The sequence below is a fragment of the Trachypithecus francoisi genome, unplaced genomic scaffold, assembly GCF_009764315.1.
Source record: "Trachypithecus francoisi isolate TF-2019V2 unplaced genomic scaffold, Tfra_2.0 Lachesis_group5, whole genome shotgun sequence".
Classification (NCBI taxonomy): Eukaryota; Metazoa; Chordata; class Mammalia; order Primates; family Cercopithecidae; genus Trachypithecus; species Trachypithecus francoisi.
The window spans coordinates 137,345,609-137,368,701 of NW_022681470.1; the positions used below are offsets into that span (position 1 = coordinate 137,345,609).

At 53.5% G+C, this 23,093-nt stretch overlaps 1 protein-coding gene across 2 annotated transcripts; it reads left to right on the plus strand.

The window, feature by feature from the left end:
- The first annotated feature begins 1,041 nt into the window (after positions 1 to 1,041).
- On the plus strand, positions 1,042 to 22,549 carry MAN2B1 (mannosidase alpha class 2B member 1). Of its 2 annotated transcripts, none has more exons than XM_033198217.1 (24): positions 1,042 to 1,274; positions 2,013 to 2,115; positions 2,294 to 2,467; positions 3,139 to 3,332; positions 4,277 to 4,409; positions 4,651 to 4,796; positions 7,681 to 7,797; positions 10,426 to 10,511; positions 10,596 to 10,716; positions 10,799 to 10,877; positions 11,383 to 11,492; positions 11,890 to 11,997; positions 12,256 to 12,372; positions 13,245 to 13,430; positions 16,929 to 17,026; positions 17,119 to 17,236; positions 18,866 to 18,984; positions 19,076 to 19,177; positions 19,662 to 19,749; positions 19,874 to 19,954; positions 20,693 to 20,920; positions 21,478 to 21,633; positions 21,741 to 21,843; positions 22,327 to 22,549. In XM_033198217.1, exons 1-24 carry the CDS (start codon positions 1,113 to 1,115, stop codon positions 22,437 to 22,439), a joined length of 3,042 nt encoding a protein of 1,013 aa, XP_033054108.1. In that variant the 5' UTR covers positions 1,042 to 1,112; the 3' UTR covers positions 22,440 to 22,549. The 2 variants fall into 2 exon arrangements, with proteins under 2 accessions (XP_033054108.1, XP_033054109.1); XM_033198218.1 differs by having other exon boundaries at positions 1,073 to 1,274; positions 10,429 to 10,511; positions 22,327 to 22,547.
- The last annotated feature ends 544 nt before the right edge of the window (positions 22,550 to 23,093 follow it).

A 23,093-nucleotide genomic window follows, 5' to 3' on the forward strand; every position in this document is an offset into this window, starting at 1 on the left:
TTTTTTTTTATTTTATTTTATTTTTTTTTTTGCTTACTTTATAAACCTTGTGTCTTAAGTCAGGTGCTAGGGACAAGACAATGACTTCTGCCCTCTGGCAACTCACCAGATGGCCCTGATGACCTAGATAATCTGGGCTTTGGTTTCCTTGATGTGCCATGCAGGCTGAGTGCAGTGGCACAATCTCTGGTTACTGCACCCTGAAACTCCTGGGCTCAAGCAATCCTCCCATCTCAGCCTCCCACATAACTGGGACCATACATGCGTGCTACCATGCCCAGTTATTTTTGTTTTTTTGAGACAGAGTTTCCCTCTTGTTGCCCAGGCTGGCGTGCAATGGCATGATCTTGATCTCAGCTCACTGCAACCTCCGTCTCCCAGGTTCAAGCGATTCTCCTGTCTCAGTCTCCCAGGTAGCTGGGATTACAGGCATGTGCCACCATACTCAGCTAATTTTTGTATTTTTGCATTTTGTGTAAAATTACAGATTCTGTGTTTTCAAACCCGTCTCTACAAAACAACCCATGTTGCCCAGGCTGGTCTCAAACTTCCAGGCCCAAGCGATCCACCAGCCTGGACCTCCCAAAGTGCTGGAATTGCAGGCTTGAGCCACTGCGCCTGGCCTGGGCTTTGTTTTCTATCAGAGAATGAACTGGTAGGAATTGGGAAAGGCGTGAAAGACTCGGGGTCTTTCCCCACTTATCAGACCCCCTTTCCTCTCCGGAATACCCAGGGATCCTTCTCAACCAGGCTGGATCCCATCCCCGGTACTCCAAGGGTACTTACCCAACGTCCCAATCCCCACAGTATAGGACTCTTATCAAATCCTCCTCTTAGGCAAGCAGGTCCTTCCAGGATTCCAAGCATTCCAAGACTATAGCCCGTGAGACGTCAAAGTCACCTTTAGTCCAACCAGTGCCCTGAGGGTGGCATTTTCCTACCTTCCTATAACGACCCCCGGGATTGCCGAGTGCTACAGCCTCTGTCCCGTGAGCCGCCAGACCGCGCTCCGGCCCCGCCCCTGCCCCCCGATTGGCCCGGCCGGGTCTCGGGGCGGGGCGTTTGCTCGGCTTTTCCAAGGCCGTGGAACCCCAGGAGGAAGCTGCTGAGCCATGGGCGCCTACGCGCGGACTGCGGGGGTCAGCGCTCGCGGCTGCCTGGATGCAGCAGGCCCCTGGACCATCTCCTACGCTCTGCAGCCACCGCTCCCGCCTCTCTGCTTTTTCCTTTTGTTGTTGCTGGCGGCTCCCGGTGCTCGGGCCGGGGGATATGAGGTGAGTGGGGCCTCCGAGCAGAAACGTCCAGGAGGCAGCGTGAAACCCCAAATACAGTCTAGAGGTGTGGGTGGGTCTGTCCTGTGGGTGTCTAGTGAATGGCTGGTGATATGACAGTGTGGTCTCAGTGCATGCTTTGTGTCACTGCGAGGTCTGGCTGTGCGCATCTGAGTATGGGACTGTGTCTGATTGTACCTGCCTCTGTGTCTCCGGGATGCTTGCCTGGACTTTGCCTGCACTTAACTGTGGGATTGGAGGGGCAGGAGGTGGCAGGAGGTGAGCAGTGTATGTGTGGGGGGAGGTGCTGGCTGAGAGCTGGGACTCTAGAGTCTGCCTGAAATTCCAGCCTAGTTCTTCCACTTTCTGACTGTGTGACATTGGGCAAGTCACCTATCCTCTCTGAGCCTCAGTGCTTTCATCTGGAAACTGGGGATAACATCACCCCACCTCCCAGGGTGACCGTCTGCTGTTGGCAAATGTTGAACAAACATCAGCTACTTCTATTATTATTTTCCCAGAGTGTGAATGAGAGCTGCCCTGTGGGGTTGTGCAAAGTGGAGGTTGTATCTATGAGCACAACTATGTATGTGTGTGTCCTGCCTGGGAGGGCCTGGCCTCCTCTGCACATAGGCGAGATCAGGCCTCTCTGAGTCACTCACCTCTAGATCAAGACTTACTTTGCAGCCCCGGACGTCCGGGGTTATTGACAAGGTATGTGTGTTTGGGGTCCCTGTGCAGACATGCCCCACAGTGCAGCCGAACATGCTGAACGTGCACCTGGTGCCTCACACACACGATGACGTAGGCTGGCTCAAAACCGTGGACCAGTACTTTTATGGAAGTGAGTAGAGGATGGGGACTGGTTCCTGGGATCCCCATGGTCCCTGTAATCCCTTCTGGGTCCTGGACATTAGGGTGGGGCCAGTGTCACCCTAAGATCCAAGACTTGGGCTCCTGTGTCTAGGAATAACCCCCTTGGCTCTGCTGTGCCCTGAGAGCCTTATCCCTGTTATCCACAGTCAAGAATGACATCCAGCACGCCGGTGTGCAGTACATCCTGGACTCGGTCATCTCTGCCTTGCTGGCAGATCCCACCCGTCGCTTCATTTACGTGGAGATTGCCTTCTTCTCCCGTTGGTGGCACCAGCAGACAAATGCCATGCAGGAAGTCGTGCGAGACCTTGTGCGCCAGGGTGAGCCTGCCCCAAGGAAGTGAAAAGAGGAAGCCAGGCCAGCTTCTGCTTCTGCATCTCTGGTTTCTGAGATTTTATCATGCCATGTGCAAGCTGTGCAACATGCATGTCGCTCCACCTGCCTGGACTCTCCATTTGGAGAACTCTTTTTTCTTTTTTTTTGAGACGGAGTCTCGCTCTGTCTCCCAGGCTGGAGTGCAGTGGTGCGATCTCCGTTCACTGCAAGCTCCGCCTCCCAGGTTCACGCCATTCTCCTGCCTCAGCCTCCCGAGTAGCTGGGACTATAGGCGCCCGCCAACACGCCTAGCTAATTTTTTGTATTTTGGTAGAGACGGGGTTTCACCATGTTGGCCAGGATGGTTTCGATCTCCTGACCTCGTGATCCGCCCGTCTCGGCCTCCCAAAGTGCCGGGATTACAGGCGTGAGCCACCACGCCCGGCCGAGAACTCTTATACATCCCACAAGGCCCCATCTGCCATGTATCCTCTGGGAAGCCTGCCATGCAGGGGGGCCTCTTTCCTTTATCTGGGAACTACGGCCTGGGGGCGACCCCTCTTCTCCTTCCGCCAGAAATGAGTACACAGGCAGGCTTTCACATTCCCAGTATCACCCACCCTGGTCCCACTCCTGGCTGTGACCACTGACCCTGACCTTGCCTGTCCTGGCACAGGGCGCCTGGAGTTCGCCAACGGTGGCTGGGTGATGAACGATGAGGCAGCCACCCACTACGGTGCCATCGTGGACCAGATGACACTCGGGCTGCGCTTTCTGGAAGACACATTTGGCAGTGACGGGCGACCCCGTGTGGCCTGGCACATTGACCCCTTCGGCCACTCTCGGGAGCAAGCCTCGCTGTTTGCACAGGTGCGCCCCGGGACCTCTCTTGGGCCCACCTCTTCACTCACTCTGGCTCCTCCCTCGCCCACTCAAACCCCGCCCTCTCCCTGCAATCTCACAAGGACCAGGCCCAGGCCTGTTGAAGCCCCGCCCCTTGAGTGAGCCGTAAGGCCAGTGACTTTTGAGCTCTGGCCTCCGCCGGCTAAGCCTAGCCCCAGGCGGACCCAGCTCCGGCTGACTCCACCCTCTTCCCTAATAGGCCCCCCTTCGTGTTCTGGCCCCACCCCCTAGCTAGGATCATGGCTCCGCCCTAAACTGGGTGGCAAGTGGATGCCTAGCCTGCCTTAAAAACGGCTTCATTACCTGTGCTCAGACCCCATCCATCCTCAGGTTGTGGAAGGGGGAACCTCATTCCTGGAGTCAGGCCTGCTCTGAGCTTTGACAGCGCTGGGGAGGTGAACCTGGGTTCTGATGTTGGACCCGCCCTCTCCCTGCTAGCCCAGGGTGGTGAGTTCTGAAACTTCCCCAGGCTTGGAAATAAGCTGGTGGCCGCTCTGTTTCAGCCCTACGTTTTTTTGTTTTTTTGTTTTGTTTTGTTTTTTTGATACAGGGTCTTGCTCTGTCATCCCTGCTGGAGTGCAGTGGTGCAATCCTAGCTCACTGTAGCCTCAATCTCCGGATTCAAGCGATTCTCCTGTCTCAGCCTCCCTAGCAGATGAGACTACAAGAGCGCACCACCACGCCTGGCTAATTTTTAAGTTTTTGTGCAGGCTGGTCTCAAAAACTCCTGGGTATAAGTGATCCTCCTGCTTTGGCCTCCCAGAAGGCTGGGATCACAGGCAAGAGCCATCACACCGACCTAGCTCTGCTTTTTCACCTGTGCTCTGACCTGCCCCTCCCAAGCACAGGGGAGTTTGGTGGTGAGAGGGCTGGGCGCTAATTCACACTGCCTTTTCCTCCCCCATCCCCAGATGGGCTTTGACGGCTTCTTCTTCGGGCGCCTCGATTATCAAGATAAGTGGGTACGGATGCAGAAGCTAGAGATGGAGCAGGTGTGGCGGGCCAGTGCCAGCCTGAAGCCCCCGACTGCGGACCTCTTCACTGGTGAGGGGGCTTGGTGAGGGCAGGGCCAGCCATGGTGCCACACACTCAGAAGAGCCCTGGGCTTGATATCTGCTCTGCTGTCACTGTCCTGGAATTTCTATATTCCGGGAACAAAGTCTCTGCCTTTCCTTTTGCACCGGGATGCAAATTCTGAAGCCCATCCTGGGTGGGACATGGCAGGCTTTGAAACCAGGGCAGGTCTGGGTGATGGGCCACCCCTTGAACCTGGTGTGACCTGCAGGTGTGCTTCCCAATGGTTACAACCCGCCAATGAATCTGTGCTGGGATGTGCTGTGTGTCGATCAGCCAGTGGTAGAGGACCCCCGCAGCCCTGAGTACAACGCCAAGGAGCTGGTCGATTACTTCCTAAATGTGGCCACTGCCCAGGTAATCCTGGTGTCCAGAACCTTCGAGTCCGGTATATACAAAGCAATGAGCTCTTCCCATGGTATAGGCATCCCCCTAACACGTTATCTTTATTTTTAATTTTTTTGAGACAGAGTCTTACTCTGTCTCAAGGAGTGCGGTGGTGCGATCTCGGCTCACTGCAACCTCCGCCTCCTGGGTTCAAACAAGCACATCCAGCTAATTTTTGTATTTTTGCACTGGGGTCTCATCATGTTGGCCAGACTGGTCTTGAACTCCTGACCTCAAGTGATCCACCTGCCTTGGCCTCCCAAAGTGCTGGGATTACAGGCGTGAGCCACCATGCCTCTTTACTTTTAATTTATTTTTAATTAATTAATTTTTTTTTGAGCTGGAATCTTGTTCTGTCACTCAGGCTGGAGAGCAGTGGCATGATCTCGGCTCACTGCAACCTCCACCTCCCACATTCAAGCGATTCTCCCACCTCAGCCTCCCGAGTAGCTGGGACTCCAGACGCGCACCACCACATCCAGCTAATTTTTTGTATTTTTAGTAGAGATAGTGTTTCACCATGTTGTCCAGGCTCTCAAACTCCTCAGCTCAAGTGATCTGCCTGCCTCGGACTCCCAAAGTGCTGGGATTACAGGCGTGAGCCACCACACCTGGCCTCTATTTTTAACATTTTAATTTATTTATTATTTATTATATTTTTTTGAGACAAAGTCTCACTCTTGTCACCCAGGCTGGAGTGCAGTGGCATGATCTCAGCTCACTGCAACCTCTGCCTCCCAGGTTCAAGCAATTCTCCTGCCGCAGCCTCCTGAGAAGCTGGAATTACAGGCACCCGCCACCACGCCCAGCTAATTTTTTTTTTTTTTTTTTTTTGAGGCGGAGTCTCGCTCTGTCGCCCGGGCTGGAGTGCAGTGGCGGGATCTCAGCTCACTGCAAGCTCCGTCTCCCGGGTTTACGCCATTCTCTCGCCTCAGCCTCCTGAGTAGCTGGGACTACAGGCGCCCGCCACCTCGCCCGGCTAGTTTTTGTATTTTTTAGTAGAGACGAGGTTTCACCATGTTAACCAGGATGGTCTCGATCTCCTGACCTCGTGATCCGCCCGTCTCGGCCTCCCAAAGTGCTGGGATTACAGGCTTGAGCCACCGCGCCCGGCCTAATTTTTGTATTTTTAGTAGAGACAGGGTTTCGTCATGTTGGCCAGGCTGGTCTTGAACTCCTGACTTCAGGTGATCTGCCCGCCTCAGCCTCCCGAAGTGCTGGGATTATAGGTGTGAGCCACTGTGCCCAATCTATTTTTAACATTTTTATTGAGAATTCCTTTTTTATTTTTTTGAGACTCACTCTGTCGCCCAGGCTGGAGTGTAGTGGCACAATCTTAGCTCACTGCAACCTCCACCTACTGGGTTCAAGCGATTCTCCTGCCTCAGCCTCCCAAGTAGTTGGGATTACAGGTGCCCACCACCACGCCCGGCTAAGTTTTATGTCTTTTTAGTAGAAAGGGGGTTTCACCATATTGGCCAGGCTGGTCTCAAACTTCTTCTTTTTTTTTTTTTTGAGACGGAGTCTCGCTCTGTCGCCCAGGCTGGAGTGCAGTGGCCGGATCTCAGCTCACTGCAAGCTCTGCCTCCCGAGTTTACGCCATTCTCTCGCCTCAGCCTCCCAAGTAGCTGGGACTACAGGCGCCTGCCATCTCGCCCGGCTAATTTTTTGTATTTTTTTTTAGTAGAGACGGGGTTTCACTGTGTTAGCCAGGATGGTCTCAATTTCCTGACCTCGTGATCCGCCCGTCTCGGCCTCCCAAAGTGCTGGGATTACAGGCTTGAGCCACCGCGCCCGGCCTCAAACTTCTAACCTTGTGATCCACCTGCCTCAGCCTCCCAAAGTTCTGGAATTACAGGCATGAGCCATCGCGCCCAACCTTTAACACTTTTATAAGTAAAAAAAATTATTTTTTCACGAAGACAACATCTTAACCATGTGGCCCAGGCTGGTCTCAAACTCCTGAGCTCAAGTGATCCTCCTGCCTTGGCCTCCCAAAGTGCTAGGATTATTGGTGTGAGCCACCATGCCTGGTATAACACGGTCTCCTAAAACATTTTTTTTCCCTTTTTTAAAAAATTGATGGCCAGGTGCAGTGGCTCATGCCTGTAATCCCAGCACTTTGGGAGGCCGAGACGGGCAGATCATCTGGTCAGGAGTTCGAGACCAGCCTAGCCAACATGACGAAACCCTGTCTCCACTAAAAATACAAAAATTAGCCAGGTGTGGTGGTACACGCCTGTAATCTCAGCTACTTGGGAGGCTGAGGCAAGAGAGTCGCTTGAACCTGGGAGGTGGAGGTTGCAGTGAGCCAAGATCACATCACTGCACTCTAGCTTGGGCAGCAGAGTGAAACTCTGTCTCAAAAAAAAGAAAACAAATTGTTTCAGATTTTTTTTTTTTCTTGAGACAGGGTATTGCTATGTGGCCCAGATTGGTCTTAAATTCCTAGACTCAAGCGATCCTCCTGCCTCAGTCTCCTGAGTAGCTGGGATTACAAGTGTGAGCCCCTGTAATTATGTTCTCATGCCCCTTGGAGGAAGATGCTATTCTATTCACCATCACCATGCCCCCTCCTGGATTTATGTGCATTCCTCATTAGAAGAGATAGCATAGGCTGGGCAAGAGATAACATGGCATGGTGCCTGGATACCCTCTTCTAGGTGGTGGGTCCAAGAGAGCTGCTCAACAACCGGTGGCTACTTTTATCTGTGTCCCCATGCTCCCATGTGCCATACATCCACCCATGCCTGTATGTGCACCCAACATCCTTGACCCCATATACATCAAAACACAGCTATACACAGGGATGGCCCAGGATCCTCTGGCCTCAGGACTCCCCTCTTGCCTGCAGGGCCGGCATTACCGCACCAACCACATTGTGATGACTATGGGCTCGGACTTCCAATATGAGAATGCCAACATGTGGTTCAAGAACCTTGACAAGCTCATCCGGCTGGTAAACGCGCAGGTCAGTGTGCCTACCCTGTGGTACCCTTGTGCACATGTGCACTTGCATCCGGGGCCTTGTGTCATGTGCATAGCTCTCAGTGCTGTCTTTGTTTTCTATTGTTCTATTGTGGTCATTCTATAACAAATGACCACACACTTAGCAGCTCAAAACAACGGAAATACATCGTTTTTCTGTAGGTAAGAAGTTCAGCATGAGGCTGGGCGCGTTGGCTCACGCCTGTAATCCCAGCACTTTGGGAGGCCGAGCCAGGCGGATCACGAGGTCAAGAGTTCGAGACCAGCCTGACCAACATGGTGAAACCCTGTCTCTACTAAAAATACAAAAATTAGCCGGCTGTGATGGTGCACGCATGTAATCCCAGCTACTCGGGAGCCTGAGGCAGGGGAATCGCTTGAATCCGGGAGGCGGATGTTGCAGTGAGCCGAGATCGCACCCCTGCACTCCAGCCTGGGCCACAGAGAAAGACTCTGTCTCAAAAAAAAAAAAAAAAAATTCCAGCCTGAGTCTCACCAGGCTATAATCAAGGTGTTGGCAAGGCTGTGTTCTTTCTGCAGTCTCTAGGAGAGAATATAATTTCCTTGCTTTTTCCAACATCTAGAAGTTGCCCACATTCAAAGTCTCTTCTTGGCTCCATCTTCAAAGCCAGCCACATAGCATCTTTCTGACCCTGTTTCTGTAATCACATCCCTTTCTCTCATTCTCACCTCTTCTGCCTCCCTCTTCCACATTTTAATTTATTTATTTATTCAGAGGCGGAGTCTTGCTCTGTCGCCCAGGCTGGAGTGCAGTGGCACGCTCTCAGCTCGCTGCAACCTCTGCCTCCCGGGTTCAAGGGTTCTTCTGCCTCAGCCTCCCAAGTACCTGGGACTACAGTCACGTGCCACCACTCATAGCTAATTTTTGTATTTTTAGTAGACAGGGTTTCACCATGTTGGCCAGAACAGTCTCGATCTCTTGACCTCGTGATCCACCCTGCTTGGCCTCCCAAGGTGCTGGGATTACAGATTTGAGCCACTGTGTGGCCTACTTTCCCTACTTTAAGTTTAGCTGATGAACAACCTCAATTCATCTGCAACCTTAATTCCCCTTTTGCCATGTAATCTAACGTAGTAATAGGTTTTGGGGATCAAGACATGGACACTTTTGGGCAGTTATCATTTTACCCAATACAGATGTGTTAGTGTTTTGCACTAAGTGGCCTGTGGCTGTGGCTGTGTGCACAGTCACTCTCATCAGCAGAGAAACTTGTCTCCCCTCTCCCATCTCAGGCACCCCTTCCCATCAATCTTGTCCTCACTGCAGTGCAATCTCCATCCCCATCTTCCACTCACTCCCTGCACTGCTATTTCACCAAAAGAGCTCTTTTATGTCATTTATTTTTATTTATTTTTTCTTTTTAAAATTTTATTTATTTATTTATTATTTATTTATTTATTTATTTATTATTTATTTATTTATTGAGCCAGAGTCTTGCTTTGTCACCCAGGCTGGAGTGCAGTGGCACAATCTTGGCTCACTGCAACTTCTGCCTCCTGGGTTCTAGCAATTCTCCTACCTCAGCCTCCCAAGTAGTTGGGACTAAAGGCATGTGCCACCAACCCTGGCTAATTTTTGTGTTTTTAATAGACGCAGGGTTTCACTATGTTGGCCAGGTTGGTCTCAAACTCCTGTCCTCAAGTGATCTGCCCACCTCAGTCTCCCAAAGTGCTGGGATTGTAATCTGAGATGGGCAGATCATTTGAGGACAGGAGTTCGAGACCAGCCTGGCCAACATGGTGAAACCTTGTCTGTACTAAAAATATGACAAATTAGCTGGGCGTGGTGGCACTTATCTGTAAGACCAGCTACTCGGCAGGCTGAAGCAGGAGAATCGCTGGAACCTGGGAGGCAGAGGTTGCAGTGAGCTGAGATCGTGCCACTGCACTCCAGCCTGGGTGACAGAGCCAGACTCCGTCTCAAAAAAAAAAAAAAGGCCGGGCGCGGTGGCTCAAGCCTGTAATCCCAGCACTTTGGGAGGCCGAGATGGGTGGATCACGAGATCAGGAGATCGAGGCCATCCTGGCTAACACGGTGAAACCCCGTCTCTACTAAAAAATACAAAAAACTAGCCGGGCGAGGTGGCGGGCGCCTGTAATCCCAGCTACTGGGGAGGCTGAGGCAGGAGAATGGTGTGAACCTGGGAGGCGGAGTTTGCAGTGAGCTGAGATACGGCTACTGTGCTCCAGCCTGGGCGACAGAGCCAGACTCCGTCTCAAAAAAAAAAAAAAAAAAAAAATTTGTGTCTTTTGATAACAATCTGACGGTCCTGCAAAACGATTATTCCTGCCCTATAATGTCACACTTAGTTTTTCCACAAAAGTTTTTAATAGTAAAGTTGGAATTATTGTAAAAGTTTAGTAAAATTTCAGGTTTATTCTTGCATCTCTGAAATCCTTTTAAAAAAGGCTAGTGGTCATGTTTGACTTCAGCCAAAATCCATTTTCACATCCGACCATTGGCTTGCACGCCAGATGTGTATTTAGAGAAACTGAACCTACGGGATGCATGAATGTGCACACATGTGTGGAAGTGTGGGTCCCCGGGAAGGTGCGGACTCCCGAGGGCTCACTCCATCGCCTCCCCCAGCAGCAGGCAAAAGGAAGCAGTGTCCATGTTCTCTACTCCACCCCCGCTTGTTACCTCTGGGAGCTGAACAAGGCCAACCTCACCTGGTATTTGGGGAAACTGGGGAGCTTGGGGGGGGTTGGCATGCCCCGTGGGTCATGACCCTGCCCTCAATGCCCTTGCCGCTGTAGGTCAGTGAAACATGACGACTTCTTCCCTTACGCGGATGGCCCCCACCAGTTCTGGACTGGTTACTTTTCCAGTCGGCCGGCCCTCAAACGCTATGAGCGCCTCAGCTACAACTTCTTGCAGGTGGGTAGGAGCCGGGCTAGAGGGGGCATGCAGCCCCGAGGCCCGACCTGGTGGGCGCCCCAACATACCCCTCTGCCTCCAGGTGTGCAACCAGCTGGAGGCGCTGGTGGGCCTGGCGGCCAACGTGGGACCCTATGGCTCAGGAGACAGTGCACCTCTCAGTAAGCATCGGGCCCAAGAGAGGAAGAGGTTTGCGGCTGAAGCTGGAAACCACCCCTAGGCCGCCCCTCTCGAGTTCCTTCTTCTTCTTTTTTTTTTTTTTTTGAGATGGAGTTTCGCTCTGTCGCCCAGGCTGGGGTGCAGTGGCGCGATCTCGGCTCACTGCAAGTCCCGCCTCCCGGATTCACGCCATTCTCCTGGCTCAGCCTCCCAAGTAGCTGGGATTACAAGTGCCCGCCACCACGCCTGGCTAATTTTTTGTATTTTCAGTAGAGATGGGGTTTCACCGTGTTAGCCAGGATGGTCTCGATCTCCTGACCTCGTGATCCGCCCACCTCTGCCTCCCAAAGTGCTGGGATTACAGGCGTGAGCCACCTTGCCTGGCCGTCCTCGAGTTCCTTCTTAAAGCCTCTAAGAACCCTGCCCGCCAGCACCTGACCTTTCGCTTCCCCTTGGGGTCTGAGCTGAGTCCCACAGAACCTCACCGGACTCCTTGTCTATGAGCAGATAAGGCGATGGCCGTGCTCCAGCATCACGACGCCGTCAGCGGCACCTCCCGCCAGCACGTGGCCGACGACTACGCGCGCCAGCTTGCTGCAGGCTGGGGATCTTGTGAGGTGCGCGGGGCGGGACTTGGGAGACATGGGGGTGGAGACGGGGCGGGGGCGGGGCCGGGGCCTGGGAAAGAAGGGACAGGGACAGGTGTGACGTGTAACCGAGAGCAGTGTGGCCGGCTACAAGAGCTCGTGGGGGCGGGGCTTGTAGGAGGCAGGAAAAGATTCAGTAATGGGGCGGGGCCTTGGAGGGGAAAAGGAGGCGGGGCGTGGGCAAGAGGAGGTCGAGACAGCTATGGGGCATAGCCAAGGGCAGCAGGGCTGGGCTAGAAGGGCTTGTGGGGCGAGTCTTGAGGGAGGCGGGACAGAGACCGGAACGGGGCGGGGCCTGAGAGGAGAGGGAAGGAGTCAGATAGGCCAGGCGTCCAGAACCCACTGGTCCCTTTGTGCTCTTCCGCAGGTTCTCCTGAGCAACGCGTTGGCGCGGCTCAGAGGCTTCAAAGATCACTTAACCTTCTGCCGACAGCTAAACATCAGCATCTGCCCGCTCAGCCAGACGGCGGCGCGCGTGAGCCGGGACGGGAGGGGTGGATCTCGGGCAGATGGGCTTTAGAGGAGGTAGTTGGAAAATGTTTTTGGAGGACTATACTGGAGTGAAATTACGTGGGCTGCAACGCTGGGTCAGGACAGAGACCAACGCATCTCGAGGGGGCTTGGCCTGATGGGCCGTGACCGCACCAGGACCACCCAGGGGCGTTTCTGTGCAAAGTGGGTGGGTTTGGAGAAGGCCGGCTGTGACCCGTGCCCTTTCTGACCGCCCCCCCAGTTCCAGGTCATCGTTTATAATCCCCTGGGGCGGAAGGTGAATTGGATGGTACGGCTGCCGGTCAGCGAAGGCGTTTTCGTTGTGAAGGACCCCAATGGCAGGACAGTGCCCAGCGATGTGAGTCCAGACAACGAATATTCCCCCGCTGGAACCCCTCCCACATGGGCATTTCCTCATCGCCCTCATGGATACCTCCTGCCTCCATGAATACCTCCCACTCATGCATATCTCTTCCCTGCTCTTGTATCTTCTCCCTCTGCCCCTTAATATCAGTCTCCTCTTGGGAACATCTGCCTCCTGTGAGTGGTCCTCCCTTTTTTTTTTTGAGACAGAGTCTCGCTCTGTCACCCAGGCCGGAGTGCAGTGGCACGATCTCGTCTCACTTCAGCCTCCGACTCCCGGGTTCAAGTGATTCTCATGCCTCAGCCTCCCGAGTAGCTGGGATTACAGGCATTCGCCACCACGCCCGGCTAATTTTTGTATTTTTAGTAGAGACGAGGTTTCCCCATGTTGGTCAGGGTGGTCTCAAACTCCTGACCTCATGATCTACCCGCCTCGGCCTCCCAAAGTGCTGGGATTACAGGCATGAGCCACCGTGCCTGGCTGGTCCCCCATTTTAATACCCTGCTCCCCCAGGAAAATTTATTGCTGTTTATGGACCTCTCCTTCATTCCAGAAAACGTCCTCCCCCAAACGTTTTCCTCTCCTGAGAACCTGCCTCAAGGGTTTCTTCCCCTACTTCCTCCTTCACTCCCCTACTTCACTCCTTCACTCCATAGTCTCTCCGCCCTCCCAGTGGGTTTTTTTCCACCTGGTGAATCTTCTCTGCAATCATTTCCTTGGAATCTGACTGTCCCCCCACCACCACACACCCCTCCATTTCCTTTCCCCATCTCAGGACTCTTTTCCTTCCTTGAGTTTGTTGTTTCCATGCATGTATGGCTTTCCGTGGGTACTCTTGACTCAGTTTCTCTCCTCCTTTATCCGAGGTGGTGATATATCCCAGCTCAGACAGTCAGGCGCACCCTCCGGAGCTGCTGTTCTCAGCCTCACTGCCTGCCCTGGGCTTCAGCACCTATTCAGTAGCCCAGGTGCCTCGCTGGAAGCCCCAGGCCCGCGCACCCCAGCCCATCCCCAGGAGATCCTGGTCCCCTGCTTTAACCATCGAAAATGAGGTGAGACCCCATTTCAATCCCCTTTCCTGCTCCTGTGACAAATTTGAAGTGTCATGGTAAGCTGTGTGGACTCTGGGTCAGCAGGTTCCTAGGCTCATGACCTCCTGTCACCACTCCAATCTTTGTGTGTCCTTGAGCAAGTGACCTTTGTCGGAGCCTCAGTATCCTTTCCTGGGATTGTTATGAGGACCCAGCGTGATCATGGGTGACACTTGACAGATAGGTCAGAGCTGGTGGCAGGTGGTGGTTTGCAGTTTTGGTGGGCACGTTTCAGGGAACGTGTTCCTGATAAAGGTGACATTTAAGATATGACCTGAGGGAAGGAGTCATGTGGCTATTTGGAGGAAGAGAGATCCGGGTGGGGAGAGAATAACAGGCACAAAAGCCCTCAGGCAGGAGAGTGTGGAGAATTCCAGGAGCCACAAGGAACCCAGTGTGGCTGAAGCAGGGTGAACGGGTGACAGGTCAGACCTTGAGGGCCTTGAAGACCAAAAGGAAGACTTTGGCTTTTGCCAGTCATTGTTGCTCATGTGTCTAAGCCTAGCTCTTTGGGAGGCTGAAGCAGGAGGATCACTTGAGCCCAGGAGTTGTCCCAGCTAATTTGGAGACCCAGATGGGAGGTTTGAGCTGGGGAGTTCGAGGTTGCAGTGAGCTGTGACTGTCCCACTGTACTCCATCCTGGCAACAGAGCGAAACCCTGTCTGTAAAGAATAATAATAAAATAGGCTGGGCATGGTGGCTTATACTTGTAATTCTAGCACCGTGGGAGGCCAAGGTGAGTAGATCTACTCAGCTCAGGAGTTCGAGACCAGCTTGGGCAACATGGTGAAACCCACTCTCTACAAAAAATACAAAAAATTAGCTGGGCGTGGTGGTAATGTCTGTAATCCCAGCCACTTGGGGGCTGAGGAAGGAGGATTGCTTGAGCCCAGGAGGCAGAAGTTGCAGTGAGCCAAGATCATGCCGCTGCACTCCAGCCTGGGTGACAAAGTGAGACCCTGTCTCAAAAAATAAAATAAAAGAAGTTTTGTAGTTGGACTGTTCATGTTAGGAAGAAAACATCTTTTTTATATTTTTATTAAAATGAAAGAAAAGAGGCCGGCGCAGTGGCTCACGCCTGTAATCCCCAACACTTTGGGAGGCCGAGGCGGGTGGATCACGAGGTCAGGAGATCGAGACCATCCTGGCGAACACGGTGAAACCCTGTCTCTACTAAAAATACAAAAAGATTAGCTGGGCGTGGTGGCAGGCGCCTGTAGTCCCAGCTACTCGGGAAGCTGAGGCAGGAAAATGTCATGAACCTGAGAGACGGATCTTGCAGTGAGCCGAGATCGCGCCACTGCACTCCACAGCTTGGGCAACAGAGCCAGACCCCGTCTGAAAAAAGAAAAAAGGAAAGAAGTTAAAACATTCCCACAGGCCTCTAAAAGTCTTGTGAGTTCTGGCATTGTGGTTCACACATCAGATGCCCAAGCTGGCCCTGGTCTGCAGCAGAGGAGGGCTTTGATGGGACTTAGGGTATCACAGGTGTGCTCTGGCTGTTGTGGGGAACAGATTGTAGGCAGCCAGTATGGAAGTGCAGGGACCTGGAAGGGGTTGACTGCACTAGCCCTGGAAGGCCACGGAGATGGTAAGAGGTGGTGAGATTGAAAATAAGGTTGGGGTGGGCATGGTGGCTCATGCCTGTAATCCCAGGACTTTGGGAGGCTGAGGTGGGCAGGTCACCTGAGGTCAGGAGTTTGAGACCAGCCTGGCCAACATAGTGAAACCTTGTCTCTACCAAAAATACAAAAATTAGCTGGGCGTGGTGGTATATGTTTTTAGTCCCAGCTACTCTGGAAGGAGAGGCAGGAGAATCGCTTGAACCCAGGAGGGGGAGGTTGCAGTGAGCTGAGATCATGCCACTGCACTCCAGCCTGGGGGACAGAGCAAGACTCTGTCTCAAAAACAAACAAAAAAGAGAAAATCAGGTTGAATGGCTGGGTATGGTGGGCTGCTTGAGCCCAGGACTTGGAGACTAGCCCCAGGCAACATAGTGGGACCCCATCTCTAGAAAACAAATTTAATTTAATTTTTTTTTAACTTAGTAGAGATGGAGTTTCACCATGTTGGCCAGGCTGGTATCAAACTCCTGACCTCAGGTTATCCACCCAACTTGGTCTCCCAAAGTTCTGGGATTACAGGAGTGAACCACTGCGCTCGGCCCTAAAAAAAATTTTAAACTGACACCGGGCGCGGTGGCTCAAGCCTGTAATCCCAGCACTTTGGGAGGCCGAGACGGGCGGATCACGAGGTCAGGAGATCGAGACCATCCTGGCTAACACAGTGAAACCCCATCTCTACTAAAAATACAAAAAAACTAGCTGGGCGAGGTGGCGGGCGCCTGTAGTCCCAGCTACTCCGGAGGCTGAGGCAGGATAATGGCGGAAACCCGGGAGGCGGAGCTTGCAGTGAGCTGAGATCCGGCCACTGCACTCCAGCCCGGGCGGCAGAGCAAGACTCCGTCTCAAAAAAAATAAAAATAAAAATAAAAATACAAAAATTTTTAAACTGAACAAAAGGGGCCAGCGCGTTGGCTCATGCCTGTAATCACAGCACTTTGGGAGGCTGAGGCAGGTGCATCACAAGGTCAGGAGTTCGAGACCAACCTGGCCAATATGGTGAAACCCTGTCTCTAGTAAAAATACAAAAATTAGCCAGGCATGGTGGCATGTGCTTGTAGTCCCACCTATTCAGGAGGCTGAGGCAGGAGAATTGCTTCTACCCGGGAAGCAGAGGTTGCAGTGAGCCAAGATCACACCACTGCACTCCAGCCTGGGTGATAGAACAAGACTCAGTCTCAAAACAAAACAAACCCAGGCCGGGTGCAGTGGCTTATGCCTGTAACCCTAGCCCTTTGGGAGGCCAAGGCGGATGGATTACCTGAGGTCAGGAGTTCGAGACCAGCCTGACCAACATTGCGAGACCCCCGTCTCTACCAAAAATACAAAAATTAGCCAGGCGTGGTGGCGTGCACCTGTAATGCCAGCCACCCAGGCGGGTGAGGCAGGAGAATTGCTGGAACTCAGGGGGCAGAGGCTGTAGTGAGCTGAGATTGCGACAGAGCAAGTCTCTGTCTTAAAAAAGAAAAAAAAAAAATTCCAGCTGGGCGTGGTGGCTTATGCCTGTAATCCTAGTACTTTGGGAGGCCGAGGCGGGCAGATCACTTGAGGTCAGGGGTTCGAGACCAGCCTGGCCAACATAGTGAAACCCATTCTCTGCTAAAAATCCAAAAATTAGCCAGGCAGGGTGGCGGGCACCTCAGGAAGCTGAGGCACGAGAATCACTTGAACCCGGGAGGTGGAGGTTGCAGTGAGCCAAGATTGCACCACTGTACTCTAGCCTGGGCGACAGAGTGAGACTCAGTCTCAAAAAAAAACAAAAAACAAACAAATAAAAAAACATACACATACACAAACACACACATACAAACCCATCTGTGGACCCTTTTCTGCCCAGCACATCCGGGCAACGTTTGATCCTGACACAGGGCTGTTGATGGAGATTATGAACATGAATCAGCAACTCCTACTGCCTGTTCGCCAGACCTTCTTCTGGTAAGGGAAGATCACCAGGCCTGAGGGGGAGGTGGTGATGCTCCGCATGGAGCTAGGGCCCCTTACCTGACTCTCACCTGCCCCAACCCCAGGTACAACGCCAGTATAGGTGACAACGAAAGTGACCAGGCCTCAGGTGCCTACATCTTCAGACCCAACCAACAGAAACCACTGCCCGTGAGCCGCTGGGCTCAGATCCGCCTGGTGAAGGTCAGGGACTAGGAATGATGAGTGGGCAGTTCGAATGGGGGAGTTATGGAGCCCAGGAGGGTGGTGGGCCATGTGTAGCGTGAGGGTAGGGGAGGATTTACTTTTCCTTCAGATCAGTGGGCTAAGACCCACAGATCAGCGGGGGGAATATTTGACGGTCCTCCCATAGAGTGGATATTCATGGCTGGTTGTATGAGAGTCTCCCCGTAGGACACATACAAAGCCATTCTCATCCGCTGTGGACATTTACATACTTAGTTTTGGAAATTGGGGGTGGGGCATTCCCACTTGGCCTGTGAATCAGGAGAGCCAAATATCACTGCTTGAAGAATTCACCAAAGTCTGTAGTAAGAAGAGCTTATATCTGGAGTGGATATTTGAGAGTCCACCCTTGGATTGATTGGGTTTGCGTGAGTCTCAGGGTGAATGCTGGTGGGTGCATCTGGCTAAGGACAGGGGTTTCCCAGGGCCTCTCATTGATGTTTGACTTTCATAGATGGCAAAACTCACATTTGTTCACATTCAAGAGCCTCGTATTTCATGTGAGTCCCTTTTAGATGAATGTCTGCATATCTCGGTCACTGTATTATGATACAGTTGTGCCTGTTCTAACAGAGTTACCCAAATTAACTGTGACTAGAATAAGATAGAAGATACTTTTCTTCTAACAAACAGTCTAGCTGTTAGTCCAGAGAAGGTGGGGTAGTTCCATAATCACCCAGGACTTCCTCTTCTATCTCATTGCTCTGCCTTCCCCAGTATTCAGTTTCCACCTCATGGTCCAAGATGGCTGCTAAAGCTCCAACCGCCACATCTGTATTTGAGTCAGTAGCAGCGGGACAGGGGCAAGGAACATTGCTGACACCACTTGGATCACTTTCTATGGGGCAAACTGTGGTCACTCAGCTACTGATAGCCTCAGGGAAGACTGGACAATGTAGTCTTTATCCTAGGTAGCCATGTGCCACGCTAGAATCCTATTGTATGGGGCAATGGTGAACAGGAGGCATTTATGCCACACTCAAGAGTGATGTGGCAAGCCAGGTGCAGTGGCTCACGCCTGTAATCCCAGCACATTGGGAGACTGAAGCAGGAGGATCACTTGAGCGCAGGAGTTCAAGACCAGGTGGGAGCATTTGCTGATCAGGTGCCTACATAGTGATACCCTGTCTCAAAAAAAGAAAAAAAAAAAAAAAAAGAGGCCAGGTGCGGTGGCTCATGCCTGTAATTCCACCACTTTGTGAGGCCAAGGCAGGTGGATCATCTGAGGTCAGGAGTTCGAGACAAGTCTGGCCAACATGGATAGAAACCCCATCTCTACTAAAAATACAAAAATTAGCCGGGGATGGTGGCAAGTGCCTGTAATCCCTCTACTTGGGAGGCTGAAGCGGAAGAATTGCTTGAACCCAGGAGGTGGAGGTTGCAGTGAGCTGAGATCGTGCCACTGCACTCCATCCTGGGCAACAGAGCAAAACTCTGTCTCAAAAGAAAAAAGAATTATGTGGCAGTGACTAAAGGTTGACCCTGATGTAGGCTTTAATGGGTTTTATGGCCAGGGTGAGGGGACATTTGTAGGACTCACCTCTGCTAAGGTACAGGCTGACACCCACCTCACCCGTGTGCCTGCAGACGCCCGTGGTGCAGGAGGTGCACCAGAACTTCTCAGCCTGGTGTTCCCAGGTGGTTCGCCTGTACCCAGGACAGCAGCACCTGGAGTTGGAGTGGTCGGTGGGGCCGATACCTGTGGGGTGAGTGGCACAGACTGGGAGAGGGGTGTGGAAGCAAGGGCAGAGTGGGGTTTATCCAAGGCTCACAACCTTGCCATCCCATTGGGTACAGTGACACCTGGGGGAAGGAGGTCATCAGCCGTTTTGACACACCGCTGGAGACAAAGGGACGCTTCTACACAGACAGCAATGGCAGGGAGATCCTGGAGAGGAGGTAGGGGGTGACTGAGAGCACTGAGGGGTCGTTTGTGGTGTGTTGGGGCCCAGGGGTGGTGGGGGAATTTGCTGATTACATGAACATGGGAGACAGAGGATGAAGGGAGAGTGAAGAGTGGGGGAACCAGGCCGGGTGCAGTGGCTCATGCCTGTAATCCCAACACTTTGGGAGGCTAAGGTGGGCAGATCACGAGGTCAGGAGATCGAGACCATCCTGGCTAACACGGTGAAACCCCATCTCTACTAAAAATACAAAAAGTTAGCCAGGTGTGGTGATGGGTGCCTGTAGTCCCAGCTACTCAGGAGGCTGAGGCAGGAGAATGGCGTGAACCCGGGAGGCAGAGCTTGCAGTGAACCGAGATCACGCCACTGCACTCCAGCCTGGGCAACAGAGCGAGACTCCATCTCAAAAATAATAATAATAATAATAAAAGAGCGGGGGAGCCAGACCCCAAGCCTGACCAGCTCACCCCCAACCCCAGGCGGGATTATCGACCCACCTGGAAACTGAACCAGACGGAGCCCGTGGCAGGAAACTACTATCCAGTCAACACCCGGATTTACATCACGGTAGCTCTCCCCCACCCTGCACCTCCGTACCTCGATAGAAAGGGAATCACCCCTTATCTGCAGCATCTCAAGGCTGCTTGGGGTTGGGGTTGACAGCCCTCCACTCTCACCCTTCAACCCCCAGGATGGAAACATGCAGCTGACTGTGCTGACTGATCGCTCCCAGGGGGGAAGCAGCCTGAGAGATGGCTCGCTGGAGCTCATGGTGAGTGGGTCAGAGCCCCATCCAAGTCAGGGTCCTCCCAACCTGGCCCCCTGCTGGACCTTGAAGGCTGTTTCTGGCCCAGCTCTCTGCTTTCAGGCCCCACTATGCTGAGGACTCCGTTTCTTTTCTTTTTTCTTTTATTTTCTTTGAGATGGAGTTTTGCTCTTGTTGTCCAAACTGGAGTGCAATGGTGCTATCTCAGCTCACTGCAACCTCTGCCTCCCAGGTTCAAGCGATTCTCCTGCCTCAGCCTTCTGAGTAGCTGGGATTACAGGCACACACCATCACGCCCGGCTAATTTTGGTATTTTTAGTAGAGATGGGGTGTCACCATGTTGGCCAGGCTGGTCTCGAACTCCTGACCTCAGGTGATCCACCCACCTCGGCTTCCCAAAGTGCTGGGATTACAGGCGTGAACCACCGCGCCCCGTCGAGGACTCCATTTCTATGTGCGACTTTTCCTCTCCGTTTTTCTCCATTTCCTACCTAGGCTCCCTCCAGGTTCTGACTTGCCATATCCAGGGCCCCCTGTTAGGCACTTACCTCTCTCCGGCCTGGTTCCCATGCCTACTTGGATCCTGCCTCTGCTGGGGTTGCTCTACCAGACCCTCACCTTCATCATCTGTTCCTCCCACCCTTTAATTTCTCTTGACATTCCCACACGTCCTTACCCAGTTTCTGGCCCAAGGACACCCACAAACCCACGACTCTCACCCCCTCCTGGCCACTCTCCCCCCAGGTGCACCGAAGGCTGCTGAAGGACGATGGACGCGGAGTATCGGAGCCACTAATGGAGAACGGGTCGGGGGCGTGGGTGCGAGGGCGCCACCTGGTGCTGCTGGACACAGCCCAGGCTGCAGCCGCCGGGCACCGGCTCCTGGTCGAGCAGGAGGTCCTGGCCCCGCAGGTGGTGCTAGCCCCGGGTGGCGGCGCCGCCTACAATCTCGGGGCTCCTCCGCGCACGCAGGTGAGGGGCAGCAGGGTGGGCAGAGAGGACCGGAGTGAAGTCTACCAGGGAGCCGGGTTTGGTTGCGGATTTTCCTAATTAGCCCCAAACCCTCGGGCCAGCCCCATCCCCTGGGCAGTCCCCGCCCAGTGCCCGCCCAGTCCCAATCCGCCTAGACTGTGTAGAGGCACAGCTGTAGCTCAGGCCCCTAAACCACCTCCTCACCTCCGGCCCCGCCCATTTCACTTTAACCCCGCCCTCGTCCTCGCCTTCTCACGTGCCCCAGGCTCTGTCCCGCCTCACCCCGCCCCGCGGCTTCAGCCCCGCCATAACTCCCAGAGTCTCAAGTCACATCAGTTCTACTTCGTCGGGACTCGAACCCTAAGCTTAGGACGGACCATCTCCCCATTGGCTCAGCCCTCCCTGTCACGGCCCTGGCCGCCCCTCTCAGCTGAGCCTGCCCCTCTCCGGCGAAACCCCGCCCCTACAACCTAGCCCTGCCTCCTGACCTGGCTCGGCCCCGCCCTTCTCCAGCCAGGCCCCGCCCCCTCCAATCAGCCCCGCCGTCTCTCCCGCAGTTCTCCGGGATGCGCAGGGAGCTGCCGCCCTCGGTGCACCTGCTCACGCTGGCTAGCTGGGGCCCCGAGATGGTGCTGCTGCGCTTGGAGCACCAGTTTGCCGTGGGAGAGGATTCCGGACGTAACCTGAGCGCCCCCGTTACCTTGAACTTGAGGGTGAGAAGGGCAGAATTGAGAAGGAGATCGGAGAGAGGCAAGAAAGAGAGAGAGAAGGGAAACCTGGCTTTGCCCCAGCTCATCTGGGCCCATCCCCTTCCCCGCAGGACCTGTTCTCCACCTTCACCATCACCTACCTGCAGGAGACCACGCTGGTGGCCAACCAGCTCCGTGAGGCAGCCTCCAGGCTCAAGTGGACAACAAACACAGGTGGGGCCCTGGTCAAGGGTAGGGAAAGGGTGGAGTCTTACCTGGGGCCGGCAGGTGGGGGCAATGTGTGAGGCATGGGATGTTGGCCAGGACCCAAAAAGGTCATGAGGGGATGGGGGCAGAGTCCAGATCCAGGTTAGGGCTTAACGGATCTGAAATGGGTACAGCAAACCGGGAATGGGTCTTGAGGTTTGTGGGTGGTGTTTAGTCCCTAGAACAAGATTTGAAAATCTCCATTCGTGTCTAGTTCTAGGAGGGTGTCTATCACCCCAGGGTCAGATTGAGGGTATGAGGACAGTGGCCAGGCATTGGACCTGGGAGTGTATTCAGGGCTGGGGAAGCAGGTTAGGAGTCTGGGATTGAGGCCCTGGAGACAGATTCGGGCATGGGCAGCTGTGTCCAGAACTAGGGGAGGAAGCATAGTAGGGTAAGTCAGAGGAAGTCTGCACCCCCTCACTCCTCCTTCCCCCTACACCTCTCCAGGCCCCACACCCCATCAAACTCCCTACCAGCTGGACCCGGCCAACATCACGCTGGAACCCATGGAAATCCGCACTTTCCTGGCCTCAGTTCAATGGAAGGAGGTGGATGGTTAGGTCTGCTGGGATGGCCCCTCCAAGCCCAAGCCCCCTGCTTCGGGGGCAGAGCAGACTCTCACTCTCCTCTTGGGGCTGCTGCCATTAAAATGCTACTACTAAGACTCAGGTCACTCTGTGACTGAGTGTGGGTTTTTTTTGTTTGTTTGTTATTTGCTTGTTGGAGGGGGACAGAATTTATAACTCACAGCTGGGTGTGGTGGCTTGCTTCTGTAATCCTAACAACTCTGGAGGCTGAGGAGGGAGAATCACTTGAGCCCAGGAGATCTAGACTAGCCTGGGCCACAAAATGAGGCCCTGTCTGTACAGAAAATTTAAAAAATTAGCCGGGTGTGGTGACAGGTGTCTGTATTCCCAACTACTTGGGAGAATTGCTTGAGCACAGGAGGTCAAGGCTGCAGTAAGTGATAATCACACCGCTGCACTCCAGCCTGGGGAAGACAGTCAGATCCTATCTCTTTGTGTGTGTGTGGTGGTGGGGGTGGGGGACGGGAGTCTTCCTCTGTCGCCTAGGCTGGAGTGCAGTGGCCCGATCTTGGCTCACTGCAACCTCTGCCTCCCGGGTTCTAGTGATTCTCTTGCCTCAGCCTTCGAGTAGCTGGGACTACAGGCGCCCCCCACCATGCCTGGCTCATTTTTGTAATTTTAGTAGAG